Source organism: Pagrus major, chromosome 8 (genome assembly GCF_040436345.1).
Source record: "Pagrus major chromosome 8, Pma_NU_1.0".
Classification (NCBI taxonomy): domain Eukaryota; kingdom Metazoa; phylum Chordata; class Actinopteri; order Spariformes; family Sparidae; genus Pagrus; species Pagrus major.
In genome coordinates, this window is record NC_133222.1 from 22,811,862 (window position 1) to 22,830,276 (window position 18,415).

General features: G+C 41.2%; 1 protein-coding gene across 3 annotated transcripts in view; it reads right to left on the reverse strand.

Moving 5' to 3' along the window:
• Positions 1-18,415, reverse strand: part of ppfibp2b (PPFIA binding protein 2b) — an 82,369-nt gene that overhangs the window by 12,894 nt on the left and 51,060 nt on the right. For 2 of the 3 annotated variants that reach the window (XM_073471512.1, XM_073471510.1), the window contains 8 exons: positions 16,899-17,048; positions 8,965-9,192; positions 7,888-7,980; positions 3,280-3,391; positions 792-853; positions 582-657; positions 373-455; positions 141-208 (listed from right to left, as the gene is read on the reverse strand). In XM_073471512.1, coding sequence (XP_073327613.1) covers positions 141-208; positions 373-455; positions 582-657; positions 792-853; positions 3,280-3,391; positions 7,888-7,980; positions 8,965-9,192; positions 16,899-17,048 — 872 coding nt within the window. The remainder of the gene's footprint in view (positions 1-140; positions 209-372; positions 456-581; positions 658-791; positions 854-3,279; positions 3,392-7,887; positions 7,981-8,964; positions 9,193-16,898; positions 17,049-18,415) is intronic. The other variant, XM_073471513.1, reaches the window with a different exon arrangement.

Sequence of the window (18,415 nt, forward strand, 5' to 3'; positions counted from 1 at the left end):
GAGCTCTGTGTGTGTGTGTGTGTGTGTGTGTGTGTGTGTGTGTGTGTGTGTGTGTGTGTGTGTGTGTGTGTGTGTGTGTGTGTGTGTGTGTGTGTGTGTGTGTGTGTGTGTGTGTGTGTGTGCATTTTGAGTGTTCATACCTAGAGTCCAGTTCTCTCTGGTAAGGAGATGAGGATAACATGAGTGGAGAAGACCCTCTTGAGGACAGCTGTGCAGAGACGAAACACAACATTCTTTCTCAGTTTTGTAAACAGTCTTCAGGCAAAATATCAATGTCTATTTGTGGGGAATTATTGTTTCACAGGATATATCCTGATAGATGTGATTAGTGCTTAAAACCGCAGTCTTAGAGGTTGTACTTTATCGTCTTACCTCTGACCTGAGGAAATCAGAGTGTGCTTTGTGTGTGATGGCTCTGAGTCTTAAACTGCCACTCAGCTCCTCCTCACTGCTCCCTGGTTGGTAAAAAAACATATCACACAGCATGGCTCCATTACATAAAAAGGAAGGAGTGCAGCGTTTCCTACACTGAAGTTCTTTTAAAAGTCACATTCTGGGACAGCAGAGGATGTAATTCTTACCCTGCGTGAGTGCCACAACATCCCTAATCTTTCTGTACTGGCCCACCAGAATGGTCAGCTCCTCTATACGTCGATCCTGTCATCAGTAGGACACAAATATGTTGCTTCTCGTGAATCAAGTAAATTGATGGGACTTTTCATCAAAACAAAGTGGACGGTCAAGAAAACGTTCATTACAACAGGAGTGTAATAAGAGAGGTTTCATTTTACCTTCTCATCATTTGATGCTAACAAAGACTCCATCCCCGCCTTCAGCCGCTGGTATTCCTGGTCTAACAAAGAAACAAGAGGCTTTAAAATGTTATTTTGGACTCACAGTAACCTCACGTCTTGTAAATTTAGAGCATGATGGGTGCCTGATGTGATGTTGGTGACAGATATGACAGCCATGCTAATATGAATAAACAAGCAAAACAAATAGACAGTGACAGCATGGCTGCCCATACGCCATCACCTGGGACAAACACTGCAGCCTTTCATGATGACACAACTGGTGCTGTGTGTCCTGATGGCGCCAATACCAACACAAAATAAGAGCTCTCTACTGGATTCTTATTATTATATTTATACAGAAAGATGAGGCTTTTACCGGCAACACAATATGAACACACAAACAGGCCTGGGCCAGAAGTCATTCGATATCCTTTCAAATACAGACTTCTTAAAGGGGAACTCCACCATTTTACACATAAAGCTCAGTTCACTCGTACTATAATATAGCATTATGCCTTCTGTGGCTTTGGAGGAGCTTTGTCAAGTCTGCGAGAATGACCCTAATTACGTCATGGTGATGTCATCAAGGTTATCTCAGCTAGGGCTGGAGACTACACATTTAGAACAGAAACAAACACAGCTGATGTTTGAAAACATGGCCTTTATCAGTTACCTTATTGTTATTACTATGCTTTTAGTATTATTAATATTCATATTTTAGTTATTGTTATTTTTACTATAGCTGTCATTATGTTGTGGCTTCTGTACATCTCCATGCCCCCCCCCCCGCCACTGTCGGCATGTGCTTGCTCAAGGGGGAAATGTTGGGTCTCTGTAAATAAATTCATTTAAGAGTAAGACCTGCTCAAATTGGAAAGTGTCATGGGATAAGTTTCGTTGTGAACTGGGGCTATACAAACATTGATTGATTGATTGATTGATTGATTGATTGATTGCAAGGCAGATGGATTTTTTGAGATCATGTGATGATGTGATTTTGACAATCCATCTTGCCAGGCTTCAAACTATGTGCTTGTGGCCGTACACACAGGCGTCCCTTGTGGACCGACAGTTACACTTTAGGTGTGACTGTTCATTTAAAAACAACAATGGCAAGAAGACTTCGTTCATTCACCATTTTCTAACTCTCTCTATCCCAACTTCAATTCATTATATCCAGTGCCCAGGTGGAGCTCATTAGAGTCAGCTAGTGTCTAGGCTCCATTGGGGGGATTTCTTACTGTAAACTACTCACGACTTCGCCTTCCAACTTAAAATATAACAGGCGTCAAGGCATCATCTTGATTGCGCACATGGCAATAAACATATTATTTATTCACTCAGGACACACTCAGATTGAAGTCTGTCCTGATTGAAATAAAGGGAGCTAAGGTGAAGCTAGTATCCTGCACAGTCTGAGGGAACATGTGACCAAAACAGAAGTATAGAAATAGATGAGAGGTCACAGAGTAGGGGAAAAGGGAGACGGTGACAGACTGTGTGTGTGTGTGTGTGTGTGTGTGTGTGTGTGTGTGTGTGTGTGTGTGTGTGTGTGTGTGTGTGTGTGTGTGTGTGTGTGTGTGTGTGTGTGTGTGTGTGGGCGAGCAAGAACTATGCAGTGTTATCTCAGCTGGAGAGACAGTTTCAATATTATCATGTAGAAAGATGCAGAGCTTTTCTATTTTTGAGATTGAGAACAAACATTTCTTTCTCTCATGATTTCAAAACTACGGTCACGATTTTAAACCCCCCGGTGCAGCCTCGGCTCGATGCTCCCTTACGACAAGAATTCTGAGGTCAAGTTACTATTTTCATGAAATCAAAATTAGTTATGAGAGTAAATAAACGACTTATCTTAAATTTGATTCTACATATGGCATTTTGTCAGCAGGTGGACTTAGTATAGGTGGTATAAAACTTTTCAAGCATGTGTTTCCCATGTCGCACTGAAAGAATATAGTCTTACTGCACTTTGGTTCACTGCATTATAACCAACACACACACTGAAACAGGACTAAGGTCCAAATCTTAAACCAAACACTCTGCTACCAGACACCGGATTAAAAGACTACAAAGATGAAACATTAAAAGTGACCGCTTACTGTTTTATGTTTCAGATTTGTTGAGATTTTGAGCTGAAATCACACTTTACAAAACACTTTACTGGATAAATATTTGGAGTTATCTATCATGAGAAAAACTGAGCAACTGAGCTACCAAGTGGCTGTATAGGCAGAAGAGTTTGGTTGAAAAATTAGTCCAAGACAAAAGCACAGCATGTCTTACATTTGTTAATCAGCTGCTTGACATACACCTCCTCTACAGCAGAAGGCAGCAGAGAGTCAAAAACAAGTCAAGATTAGAGCAGAGGAGAGAGGGACATGTTGATTAGATGTTACAGTAATCAGAGTTGACAGACATGCACATCATCCACACTGGCAGACGTGGATCTGGTGTGATTGGTCAGACTGGCAGCTGTATGTACCTCTCTCTGCGTTGTCATTGGCTGTGCCGCCTCTGGCCAGCAGCTGGGTCTGCAGGCATTCAATCTCAGCATCTTTGGAGGCCAGGAGCTGCTGCAGCTCAGAGATTTCTGCCTGTGGAGGAAGGCAGAGTACAAGTCTGTGAGCTGTGTCAGTCTTCCAGGTCAGTGGATATCTAGGGTTGTTAGGGGTTCAAGTCTAAAGGCCACTGGGCTTGCAGCATCCTCTTAGAAACAACAGTATTTTATCATGTTTACTGTCTGATTGGACAGCTGGAAATGTTTTATTCTGTATGTGATTTAACATGCCTCGTGGTACTTGTGTGAGAGCGGCCAGAGTCACAAGGGATGAGGTGTGAATTGTTTACGAATCCCTCGGGTAATGATATTAGATGGCATTGTGAGCTGCTGATAATGCAAGTGCATCTCTTAAAAACAGTGCTACACAATGAGAAGACAAACCAGATACTGAGTCCATCAACAATCAAATGAGGGCTGGGTCATCACATCATGACTAGGCCAGCTGAGCAAGAAGAAAAAACACAACTAAAGACAACTATTGTAAAATGTGCTGAAATCCACAATCCACAGAGCTCCACCGCCACGCTTCTGCTGCATACTGATGTTTTTATTTGTTTGAATCATCTTCCCTACTTTAAGCATTCCCTTCATGAGGTGTGAAAACATTTGTTCACCATTTTTATTGGTTATTTTATTAACCACATTTGAATCAAAACCCACCACAGTTCTCTCCGTTCCTACACCCCACCATCTTTAAAAACTACATCCACTGACACTGGCTGACGCTGCTCTGAGGAGAACAACTTACATGCAGTATTTTGGCCCAAAGGGACAATTTCATTCAAAAGAGAAGTCATTTGAGCTACCGTCCCTCGGATACAGCATTCTGTCCAGCATCGGTTCACATCTCTATTAATGTGTTGTGATGACTCTCACGTGCTTGCCTCATGACTAACAGCTGAGGGCATGGTCACACTTGTACCAGCATCTGAGAGCAATTTGTAAGACATTTTTCCATTTCTTATAATTTCCACTGAAGCCCACGTGACTGAAGAATCAAATAATTAGTTAATGGTTTTGGTTGGATTCCGTCAGGGCATCTTTGTTGCACATCATACCCCCTTCTTTCTCCATTACTTTGCCTTCTTTCTCTTCACTACTGACTGTCCAATGAAAGCAAAAATGCACTGAACATGAACAGCAACGTCTGCAGTCTGCATCCAGCTTGGGGCTTTTGTCTCATGTCCTTCCTATTACATTTTTACAACAAGCTATTGAGTAAAGGCATAAAATGAAGCCAAAAGTCACCAAAAAATCCTCTCTATGAGTTTAGCACTTGCACCTCAGGTTAACATATCTATCAATCTATCTAGTTTTGAGTTTGTAATTTCACTTGCCCCTAGTAAATTTAAACAGATGGCTTGCCGTGTTGTGGACAACCTGATCTGGGTCGAGGATAAAAGAATCACGCCTAACCGAGACAAAGATGCTGAAGAACGACAGTTGCAGACGACAGGTGTGAGAAAACAGGTGTGTGTGCAGACATGTTTACAATGGCGCTATGCTATAAATGCAAACTTAACACCTCCTGCAGCTGCCTCACAATAAAAGCCCATGAGCCAAAGAAGCCTGGAGGCCGACAATAGGAGCACAATGGGGCAGTGAAGTGGGCCAAGGCACGGAATAATTAAGAGACAGAATAGTTCTGGTAGTTTGAAATGTTAATCAGCAGTTTCGTACGACAAAAATTATGTTTAGATGAACTTATGGCTGTTATACACTCAGTTGACTTTGAAAGAGAAATCAATAATTATCTCATCTGGCTGATATTAAACACAAACTCACATGATCAACTGACTCATGCACATGACGATCACTTTGGTTTACATCACCCATGCAAACAAAATGACAGACAGGGAGAGAAAGTCAGAAGCAGGAGGATGGATTGTCCTTTTTTCTGCCTCTGCTCACCGACACATGAACACAGACAACTTGTTCCTGACAAAATCTGAATCTTTTACTTGTATTTCTGTCTATCCGTCTCCCATTCATTCAAACTTGAACATCTGTGATTTGTACAAAAAGTTCAGCCGGGCAAACAATAGAAAAACAATTAGAATCAGTAAAAGGAGGAAAAATAGGAGCTGCAGGCAAGAAAGAAGAAGAGAGGGGGAGTGAATAACACAGGTGGGAGACGGGTAGATAAGGAGGAAGACAGAGAGAGAAGTATCTTAAGGACCCAGTAATAATCAGAGGAAAGGAACAAACACAGAGAAGCGACGACAAGCAAAAGCAAGAGGCAGAGGAGGAGGAAGAGAAGGAGGAAGAGGAGGCACCTGTGCGCCGCGCCAGCGCTCCTCCCACTGCTGCTTCTCCAGCTGTGTGTGCTCCACAGTCAGCTTGAGGCTGGACAGCTGGGTCATGAGCGACTGGTAACACACATGGAGAGAGTAAGAGATAGAGAGCTAGAGAGAGCAGAGACACAGGAAGAGGGAAATGACGGGGGGTGATTTAGAGATGAGGAGAAAGAAAAAGAAGAGCGGGGAAAAAAGTGGAGAGAGCAAGCCGCAGAGAGGGGTTAACAGAGAAGAAGAGAGGATACAGAGTGGAGGAGGGAGAGGAGGAAGGAAGCACTGTAAGCACAGAAAGCAATGGCACTTCAACCAATAACAAACAATGTGTTAGGAGATAGATGCATTTTTAATCATAAGATATTAACATATTCCAGATAATGTCATGTTGTGCAACCACAACAACATGCTCAAACTCATTAACCATTATTTCAATTTCATACAGGCTTTCCAAAAATATTAATTGTTCAGGTTGACTTATGGGGAACACGTCAGGGTGAGCATCATAAAGCTTCAAGAAAAGATGTGATGTAGATGAAGAATATACAGTAAATGTAGAAAAGTAAATCAGAAGTTAAAGAGGTTAAATCAATGTGTGAATCATGAGAAGCGTCATGCTGAGTTGTAAATAGATTAAAGTGAGGGAAGTTCACAAAGTCCACATGACAACATCACAGTATATATGTATATTGCTTTGCTGTCTTATCTGTATCATGACATAGTAGTACCTCATTTCCTCACAGATGTTTCTCTAATTAGTCACCTTATCACTCTGTAATGTGACATCTACACTCGTGAGTGTGTCAGCTGCAGGCTAATACAAGCAGCTCATGAATGACTTACTGCCACTTTAATCTTCAGCTCAGTCTTTTGTGGAATTATTTTGAATATGAGGTTGATCTCTCCTTTAATACAGCTGCTCTGCATTCACAACACTACATACCAATGTGGATATGTGAACAGCAGATTAGAAACATAGCTCCATATCTTCGAGAAATGGATTTTTCCCAGGAGGAATCTAGCTGGCTTGGAAAGGTTTCTCTGATACCCTGTACTGAATATGGAAACCAGGTTTCTAGTATACACAGAAAGTTGGATACTTGAAGAGGCCACATTTTGGGAAAATATGCTTTAAACATACTTGCAGAGAGTTTGATTGATACCACTCTCAAGTTATTACTGTAAATAATAAGATAGCGCCAGCACCCGGTTAGCTTAGCTTAGCATAAAGACTGGAAACAGAGTGAAATGGCTAGCTTGGCTCTGTGCAAAGGTACCAACTTCCACCTACCAGCACGTCTAAAGCTCAATAACTAACACAATTTATCTACAGGCAGAGCAAAACATTTGCTGATATTAGCTGACTGCTGATAAACTGTATCATAATATATGTCAGCCATTAAGTAACAAGAAAGTATAGTACAGAAATGCCAGAGGAAGGTTGAGTTACTTTAGAAACAGAGTCAACATTGCAGAGTTTGTCGTACAGAGTTGTAGATTTCTACCCTGTAAATTATTTCTCTTACTATATATTTGGGGCACAATCCAAAATAAATTAATCTCACAGATCTTCATAATATTTATTATGTTTAATAAATATGTTATCAGGTAAGATATTGTTATCAAATATTCTAAACTTCCAGATAAAAAATATTAGTATCTACCCCCCAAATCCTGCATCTGTCAGGCTGTAGTTCAATCTGTACTAAAAACAATCTCAAGGTGAGAGTATGAGTTCAGGAAGCTGATATCCCAAAAATATCACAATATTCCTTTAAATGCATGAAAAAGCACTGGTGGTTTAGTGTGAGATATTCTCGACAACACATCCAGTTTCACAGATCTCTGGGGAAAGCCCGGAGCCAGAAGACTCATGTTCAAGATTATAATTTGCTGTTTTTCTATTTGAGCATTTTGATGGCGGTTGTAATGACTGTAGCGATGCTGGATATGGTTACACTACATTAATCTGTAGCTCTGATAAAGATCTGATATAACAGGGCCACATTAGCCCTGCAGCTGTGTTTATTTATGTTTCTCTTCAACAGTTATGTACAGTACGTTTCATTACCAACTCACTTTTCGCATCCAGACCGCTGGAGTCTGCAACACTGATAAGAGGTGAAAAGATATTTCTTTATCTACGCTGTCAAACACACAACATATGGCCGACATGTATATATGTGAAAGCAGTTCAGGTTGGCTCATCATAAAGATGTAAGGTTTATGTACTATGTACCTTGGTGCCTCTTAGTTTCCTCTCATACTGGCCCTTCTCTCCCTCCAGCTCCTCCACTCTGCTCCTCAGCTGCTTCACTTCTTGTAGCAACTCCTGCAGCAACAAACAAAACACAGCATCTTTTACTTCATATGTCTTTGTCAAGGCCGGATTCAGCAGTGTAAACAGTTCAAAAATAGCAGCTAAGTGTCAGAATCAACAACATTACTGAACTGTACACATGCCAACACATAAATGGGAGGGTATTCAAACATCAGGGTCACATTCAGTGCAGTTATAAAGGTCTCCAGGGCTGGACAGTACAGTGGTTAATATAGGAAACACGATCCTCCTGAAACAGATACCACAGCGTGCAGTTATCAACAACCAGGGAAAGGATGAACCTGAGGACCCAGAACAAGACTGACCAGCTGTCCAGGCTGCACATCTGCCAGCTGCACAGTGCCACTGTGCGAGGGAAACCTTGTATAGCATGACATTTTTCTTATAGGAACAGTTACATGACCCATCCACCTGGTCAGTGTAGGAGGAAACTGACAGATGTAAACGTTGTTAGTAGAGGGAGGAACCAGTGTCATGCAAGAAAACCACGTCAAATCAGGTAAAAACACAACACCTGGTCCAAAACCCAATTTGAAAGAATTTAAAAAGACAAATCCAGATCGGGTTGAAATATGTTTTTTCCAAATACTTCAAATACTTGAGGAGTTAGGCAAAGGAAGGGGCACGTTTTTGAGATGCTATGCCCCAAACATGTACCTGCGAATAATTACAGTGGACCGTACTACTTGTAGTTATTGTAAGGTTCCTTTTTTTCCAACCTTAAAAACCCCTCAAATGTATGGAAGTATTTGGAAAGTCAATCAAAAGTCTCCATATCTGCAAGAACCAGAGTAGAGCGTGACCCCAATCTCCTGCACTACACACACACACACTACAAGAGAGACTGTTAGTTTGATTGTGTGGAAGTTTCCAAATACCGGGTGGTGTGTGGACTGGTTAAAAAGGAAGAGGAGAAGAAGAGAAGAAATGATGGGGGAGGAGGGGAAGATGAGTTCATCCATCAAGTCTCCCTACGTGTACAGCCTGTCCTCCATTGTGCATCCGGGCGTCAGGGCCAGACAGGCTCATGTCTGAGCCGGCTGACCCCACCTGAGGGCTTTCACCCTGGGCCTGGCCGCCTCCGGGCTCCCCCTGCTGGGCCTCCCTCTCCTCCAGGGCCCGTTTCTCCTGGATACGGGTGCTGATCTCCTCCTGAAACCTGCACATCTGCTCCTGGAGCTCACTGATGAGATTTACCACACACTGGGAGGGGAGGAGCGATGGAGGGTAAATGAAGGGCAGCGAAGGAGGGGAATTGGTGAGATGGAGAGAAAATAAAGAGGAAGGATGAAGGTGAGTTGAGAGGAGAATCAGACATTGACTTATCTGTTAATCTCGTCAGTATTTGGGAATGCCTGTTTCCATACTGTATCTCCATGACTGTGGGCTGTAAATAAGGAAACTCAAAACTTCACAGAAAAAGCTCAAAACCCCCAAAACATCTGAAAATATGAATATTAATGGAAAAATGACTGCAGAAGAAAACACGTCAACTGTGTAATGAAGAACTTTATGAATTGGAGGATGAGAAGACGTTGGAAGATTAAAGGAAGACATTAATAATCGACAAACGGCACTGAGGAGACCAAAAATAACTTCCCTGAATGCAGACAAACGCGAAACAGTTTTAAGACCACTATCCAACATTTTATCCTCCTCGTAAAAAAAATAGTCAGTGTTTGGGTGGTGAGAGTGTGTGAGACAGCCTTAAGACAGATGTAGGCGAAGCATCGTGCAGTCTGAGTCTGACATTGTGGAAATAGTGTGAGAAACAGATACGTATACATCTAACCATGCACAAGTCCAGCTGTGATCAGCCTGTGACACATCTCGTTTTGGACTGGCCCCTGTGTTAAAATTATTTGTTTGTGTTGTGTGTTGATATAAAAAAATATTCTATGGATTGAAATACTGTCGTTAGTATCGGCCTCAAAAATCCAATATCTGTCAGATTATGGTTTTTATACCACGCTCTCAAGGTTTAAGCTCCATTACCTGAAGTAGTACCTGAAATTAACTGTATATGTAGTATGGTAGTATGGATGGAGTTGACAGGACCGAATGATTCCTCTCCAGCATTGGAATATCTTCTTTGGGAACTTCTGACTTTGCAAAATGTTAATATAATAATGCCACTTGAGGAGGTTACTCTACTCTATATGCATGTAAAAAAGAAATCACAGCAACAAACTCTGTAAGTTTGTATTTAAAGTTCAGCCATTGTTGTTGTGGTGTCTCTAGCATCTGCAAGTGCTAAACTTACTTTACACTGTGATTACCACTTCCGTTCACAGGCTTAGCTGGATCTTATACAGAGCATCCATGCTCCGCAGGAACGCAGGATAAAGACTCGGCCATTTTAACTACAGGTCATGCATATAATCTCAGCTGTAGCTGTGTAGCTAAAAACAAAGACTTGTGTATGATTGTTTTTTATTGGTTTCTCTGTGGATGAAGTTTGGGTTTTGTTACCCTCAGGGGCTGCAGATGTTCATGTTAAATATTCACACATCCCAACATTTTTCACACAAAAAAAAAGCTACCAGACTCCTCAGAATGATAAATGTATGTATTGTTGTGTTATTTTAATCGATACATTTGACGTTGTTAGTAAAGTGAAGCAAAGTGCATCTCCCAAAGTACACTCACTGTTGCTGTATGTCTTTCAGTGGAGCATTACAAGCTCGTCAGCCCCACCCTGAAACAGGACCATGACCCAGAATTTAGAACAGCAGACAGACAGAGGAGAGGAACAACATCAGACTTTCAGGCAGACAGAAGAACACACACGACGTTTTCGTTGCATTTAGATAAACGAAGAATTGGATCATGTCCACGGCCAGAGAATGTAAAACTCTTTTGCTTTTGAAACTTTGCTGTAGCCAGTTACAAAAACAGTAAAAATGCATGATCATCCATTTCAAAACCTTGTTCCTGAGAAGTTCTTGTTTTAATAATTCAAAGTGTTAAGACTGCAATCGAGCATGTGCGGTGTTGGAGTGGTTTCCTGAGGTGAAAGTGTTTGGCCCTCAGGAATGCTCAGAATGGATGCCTGCCATTCCTCCTGCCAGCCAACCGGAGCCTCTCGCAGCTGTTACTAACTACTACTACCACACACACACACACACACACACACACACACACACACACACACACACACACACACACACACACACACACACACACACACACACACACACACTAACGCATACTCACTTTGCTGACAAAAATGTAGACTGCTGTCAGTTGCCATCGTAACGCGACCAAAGCAAAACACCGCCGCTGTACATCGGATATGTTGGATTTGGGTGTGAGTGCGTGTGTACTGTACACAAGCAGACACAGTATCTCATTACTACATTAACCAAGCATCAACTTGTCAATGTTCAAACAGCTCTGTTAGACACCACAGAGGCAGGAATCATGTTGACATTTCTCTGGTGGAGCCTGAAGCTCAAGAAGCAGCCTTGTGATCCCTGAAACCTGCTGGAGAATCAGACCCAAGGAAATAAATGAGTTTGCTGAACAAACCACCACTGAAGTGCCCTTAAGCCTGGCATTAACTATTCAGACTTGACAATACATTTTTCTCTAGGAAGACGGAATAAGTGTGGTCCTTAACGCTAAATGTTAATGTTAATTTTATCTAGGGCTCAATCTTCCGCTTGGCGCAAAATGTCATTGCTAGTTTCAGACTGACACAGTTGTCATTTTCACGCCCAGTGCGTGTGAACAAAAATGTACTTGCGCCCATCTGTGCTCTCCTGGACGTGTTGGTCTTAAAGTGAGGTGTGGTCAGAAGCACTGATGGAGGATTGTTAGCAGAAAGCGACCATGGACCAACAAAAAGCTGGTGTGAAGTCAAAGGCGCAGTCTGTTTACTGCTATTTAAAAGACGCATTATTCAGATAGTAAGATGCGTCTACACAGGCGGGTTCACAACACGCGTTCACTCTGATTTGCTGTCACTGCAGCAAATATGGTGGCACATTTAATCAGCAAAACTAAAAGCTGTAGTTATAAACTCTCCAAAGGAAACAGAGTTAAACTAATCTTCTCAAATGAATATGTTTAGACAGGATCTCAAAATTTATCAGGACAGCTGCTTCATGCCAAACTATTTACTGTATTAATCTGGACTGTGTGTGCGACCTTTCAACATATAGAGGAACAGAACATTTATCAACATGAAATACTAACCGATCCTGTCGGCCAGTCAGGAGTTTTAAATAATCAATGAAGTTTATCAGCTATTCGTCGTGCACAATTGCGCATGTTAGCGTAGAGATACACATATCCATTCTGTTTGCTGGAGGATCACGCATCGCTTTTACACACTCAGTTGAATATCAGAGTATTTTTTCATTTGCAGTCAAGCAATTGATGACGGGACAAATGATTATGAAATAGCTGGAGCCGAGGACCACATACCTGTTAGTAATCTCTTGGAACCACCGCACCAAAACAGTGTTTATTTACATCAAAGATATCACTGAAAGTGACACACTTACTCAGTGCCAGATAATTTTCAAATGTGGATTTCTGGCTGCAGTCGACTACTAAGACAACTTTTCTTTTTGTTAAGGTCAGAGTCGCGTTTCACTTGAGCTTTGCGGAGTCAGAAAATGTTAAGAGAAGAGTCACATCGCGCCACATCCTGCAGGATTTGCAGTGTGAATGTCCTGCATGTTCACTTTGTGTGTGAGCCTTGCAGGACAGACAGCAATATTTCCTTAGTACATCATGTCATCTCTTATCCTTCCATCTGTCCGTCACTGTCTCTCATCTTGTCCCTCTTGGTCCCTCTCTTCCTCTCCTCTGTTTCTCTCTGCCCTCAGCCCTCTCTCTCTCTCCATCTCTGTCTACTTCCGCTGATGCTTATCACACTCCATCCATGTGTGTGCAGAACACGGGCCTCTGCTTGTCAAAAACGCTGTATCCTGTTTATTCAATCAAAGCACGGCCCCGGGTGCTGGACGCCTAGTGATAGCTTTACACACATACACACACATATACACATACACACATACACATACACACACACACACACTAACACACTTGACCACAAGAGCAGCTTCAGTATCTTGTGGGGCCAGTGGGGAGCAGCAGCTGGGTGCCACAGTGAGCAAAGTCCACACAGAGAAAATAGTGAAGACAAGCAAAGACTGCTCAACTAGACTTGAGTGGTGTGTGCATCCATGTGAGTATTGTGAGTATTTAGCCTGTCTGTGTGTCTGTCTGGGGACAGATTTCGTCAGCGCAATAGCGTCACAACCGTGGATCAAATACAGGAAGATCTGCACACAGCTTCGGAGGCGGAACACCGTTCGTCCCAGACAACCGCTCAAAAAGTTCAACTTCCTGGGTGTAAGATTACCTGGATGTTCCACAAACAATCCCACAACTGTCATCAGACTTGACTCAAGTGTTGCTGAATCCTAAATCCTGGTGGACGTGAGTGACATCACTTTTTCAGACTGAAAATAATAGAAAATAATAATCGCTCAGAGTAAGAGGCTGGTTGAGAAAATATCTTTTAAAGTCATGACAGTATTCTATTTTAAGGGACATACAGCACAACTTTACTCTAAATGTTTACATGACTTTTATTATGGCTATTTTCTGTAGTGCTGTCTTTACAGCGTGGTGTCAGCTGTCTGTCTGGCAGGCCGTCTGCAGGTTGTTGAATTGAAATTCTCTGGAGAGACTGTTTGATGTGTTCTGGCTTGTTTAGGAGGCTTAACACTGAAGCTTGAATCTCGTCCAGACATTATTACCTGAGCCAGGGAAGTTGGATGGGGGGCATGCTTTCACTGTTTGTCTGTTTATTAACCGGATGACAGATCTGGCTGCGATATGTTGTTGGAACAACCGCTCATCTAATGATTAGACTTTGGATGTTATTCAATGCTTTTCACTTAGAGAAAAGGGCTGTGGGAAAGCCTCCAGCTTGTAGGACTTGTTGAATGCTTGGATGGAAAAACCAGACCTGAAAGACACCAACTGTGGAAACTTTAGTGGCAGTTTTGGAAATCGGAGCCAACAACGGAGTTTCAAGTGAAACCAAAATCAGAACATAACTCGGCTTTGTTCTGTTTTTGTGATGTTATCGATGGCCCAGAGAACCAAATGGTTTAAACTTGTGTTGACGGTGAACTGAGATTTGAGCTATTGGTTTGGATTGTCTTGAATCTTCTGTTCCCCTCTGCGGGGGCAAAAAATGGCGATATCGGTGAGTTGGTTGGTCAGTTAGTTGGTGTGTGGTTGGGTTTGACGGTCCATTCAACACTGTTCAAAATGAGTTTTTAAAGTAACTACAGAGTTAGAAGGAAACTATCTTAACTGACGCCTGTAGCTCCTTACCAAGAGGCTAGAGCCTTGAGCTGATGTTAGCATTACACACCCCAACCTCCAACTATACTGTCGATGGTCAGGTTGCATTGTGGGTAATGTAGCAGTCAGGTTTGACAAGGGAAGAAGAATGCGTTATGGCTGCTTCTACTGCATTCATTATAATACTTTTTTCAAAACTGTCCTTGTTTGTGCTTCACAAAAATATTTTAAGGAAACTGGGGTGGATATTATTAATGCACATTTAGAATTGCAGTCATATTTTTGACTCAGTTGAAAACTTTACATAAAATAGTTGGTAGCAATTCAGCCTTTTTTCTAGTTTTTATTCTATTATTCAGAATGTATTAATGATTTACTGTATTTAAAAAGGGGCCTTATTTAGTTTTGGAGAAGAAATTCAAACTCAGAACTTTAATATTTACAATATTAATGAGGTTATAATACAAATTCAGAAATATGTAATAATATTTTTCCCTTAAGTGAATAAACAAGCTGTTCTCAGAGGAAAATAAGGTCTCCAGAACACTGTTTGACGCTAGAAAGGTGGCAGGGTCCGCCACATATAAACAAAGTAAAACTTTGTGTTGTCCTTTAAGGTCAGTTTATTTATTTAGGTTGTCTAGGTGTGAAATGAAATGAAGATCTTTCTCTTCTGATTAACTTAACTGATTAACTTTCTTCCCCAAACTTACATAGTGCACCTTTATTCTTTTAAGGTACTGTACAGAATCAGCTTTTCTGACACAGTCCAAGTCCTGTGTGAATAAGCTGTCACCTCAACAATGACCAGCCGACAACCTTGAGGCCGATAACAGATCTGTGAACAGACCTGGTTCACGTCAAACACACATTCCACCAATCACGCTCCGCTTTAGTGGGACCATCTGTCTCCAGCCAACAGGTGAGTAAAAAATGTACTTCATGTATTCTAATGCATCAAGTCACACAGTCGCTTAACTGTGGCTTTTCAAGTAAACATATGCATATTTCTCCATCGTTTCAGCAAAAAGATCTAACACTTGTAAGACAGTCAACATCTTTGAGCTCCTTTCTAGGAGAATTATAATCTGCCACGCAGGAAGTGATGCATTTTACTTCCTACAATGATTATTTGTTACAATGATTATTTGTTTAAAATAAACAGGAGATGTTAGCGTGACTGGTGCAGTTTACAAATAAAAGACCACCATGGAAACAGTTTCATTGTGTGACAGCTTTAAAAACACCATAGCAGCACTGTAGTAAGACTTAAGTAAAAAAAAGTTGGAGAAAAAGTTCAAATGGAGATCTAGTAAATCTATATATATTTTGTGAACCATAAAGTCGTCTTGATCTGTGCCCTCTTCCCTGAAGCCCTAATGGGGCCGGCTCTGTGTCTGGGAAACCATTTTTTTGGCTGCATTTGTGGTGGATTGCTGTGACCACAGCAGCCAGTGGTGAATGTTGTTACTAGTCCCTTTGGCTCAGAGACAGTGAAAACATTGAAAGGAGACAAACAACTGACAAACATCCTTATACAGCAGTTTTAGAGTATCAATGTGTGTGTGTGTGGTTGTGTATGCTTGTCTTATCGTGCCTTGTTTAACTTCATCCCAGGCACCATATGAGGTCTTGGTGGAGACTAAACAATGAGATCTAACAGTAATGGTGGCATTGTTGTACCCACTCATGAACGCAGGAGCGAAGACTAAATCATGTTTGAATGTTTGACTCTTTAACATGTGATACTTTGCATGTAGTAGCAGAGAGTAAACCCACCTCAACCCAGTTTATCATGCTATTATTACCCACATTACTGTAAATCATACTCACACACACACACTTACATAACGCATCATTAGGTGTGGGCAATATGAAAATAAGTCAACTGTAACAGTGCTTTAAAATGAATGCTAACATCAGCATGTTTAACAGGTATAATATTTACTACATTCACCATCTAGGTTTAGCATGGCAGCCTGCTAAGATGGACGAATTAGCACTAGAGCACTGCTGGCTGGTGAAACAAAGTATTGGATGAAGCAAATTTCAACCTGATGATGACACTAGATAAAAAGTTAGAGTCAGGGATCGGCAAAGTCAATTCACGTCATACTGAGTGAATTATGAACAAAATTTCATGACAATCCATCCAGTAGTTGTTGTAGATATTTCAGTCTGGACCAAAGTGGCGGACTGACCAACAGAGCGGCATTGCCATCCCTAGATCTACACCTTTAGCGTGACTAAAGAATCTGCTCTCAAAGCGTATGTAACATCATATCCCAACAGTGCTATACACAGTAACACAGTATGATATAACACATTTCCATTCATTTCAGTGGGAAACGGTTTATAGATAAAATAGTCTGATTTTATAGCCCCAAGAGGACATTTTTAAATGTTTGGAAAAGTATTTTTGGTTGTAGTGGGGGTTGTATTTTATCCAACATTACTTTTATGGTACAGTAGTGTATACTTTTCATAAGAAAAAACACAGCAGGGATCTCTGCCTATAGTAACATAAATACAAGCAGCATTTAGGTTGTTAATTCATTTTTTGTGACTCTCCATACCTCAGCTTTGTTCTGCTCTGTAGCCGCAGGATCTTGGGCATGTGTGTTGCCATTTGTCTCCTCCATGCCGACCAACTTCAGCTTGAGGTAGGACACCTCGTCCATCAGATCCAGCTTCTGAGTCTCCAGAGAGGTCCTGCTCATCAGCTCCTGGAAAAACAGACACAGACACTGTAAGTTACAAGTGTGGAAAACCACATGAGAGCAGCTTTTACAAACCACACCTATAGAAAACGTCAACAAACGCACAGATATCGGCGATCTACGCTGTGAGAAGTCAGCATGCTACTCCACTCGGTACAATGTTCTTCCAACACGAACAGAGCAGGCGAGGCTGGGGGCCCAGACCCCACGGAGCTAAATATACACACTTACACACACACACACAGGCCAGCTAGGGACTCTATTAATACATCTGTGCTCCTTTGGTATGGGACAGAGAAAAAAAGTGCGTTTAAAAGCAAGGGTACGGTGACTACTGAACATGAAGAAGTGTGTGTTTTTCTCTGACTCGCACAAAACACACATCTCTTAGCCAACTCTCAGTGTGTCTGTTGCTTTCACTTCCTCATCTAAACTACTTCTAATCCCACTTCCTCCCTAAACTCAAACTTATGTTGCTTTGGATTTTTGTTTAAGCCTCTGACATCCATCTTCTTATACCCTTCTTGTTGAGATAAGGAAGGAAAAGAAAATGAGCCTGCAAACACTTTGCCTACTAAATTGATAAACTAGGTCTCATGGAAAATGGCTTATTAAGAGGGATGTAACTTTACACATCTTACGAGACTTGTGCAATAATGCAATTTTAAGATGATTCTGCAGACATAGTACAACTGAGATCAGCAATTTTCTATTTCAGATTACCCTCCTGCCTACACAGTTCCTTATTCAAACCCTAAATGAGAACGAATGAAGGAAAAATGGAGACAATCATTGGCAAGTTGGTTTAGTAGGGATGTTAATAATTAATTATTAATTGATTAATTGGCGTTAAGAATTTATCAGATCAAAAATGTATTAACCGCAAATCAGAGACGGGCACAAATACATTAAAAAGTATCTTGTTACAAATTACAAATACTTGCTTATCAAATATAATTAAAAAAAATAAAATCCAAACTAATGGTATGAGAAATTGTATTTAATGAACACACAAGTAGTTTTTAATTTTAAAAATGCAAAAGGACCTTTCATACAAGCTGATATTAATACATTTTAGCCATTTAGTAGCCTCAGTTTGGGTTGGATTTTGTTGGGCCAGTTGTTGAATAGCAACAGATGGGAGCTCCGCTATTAAAATGATTTTGTGTTATTTTGTTTATTATACAAGTAACTTGGTGTTTACTTTATCTGTCACTAGTGTTGCATGTACGTATACAGTCATGAAATCAGTGGATTATGAAAGTCGTTAATTGCTCTGGGCTCCATAAATGTCTGTGAATAAAACTTGTGGCAAACCATCCAACAGTTGTTGCAATAGTTCAACCAAAATGGTGAACCGACCAACACATTGC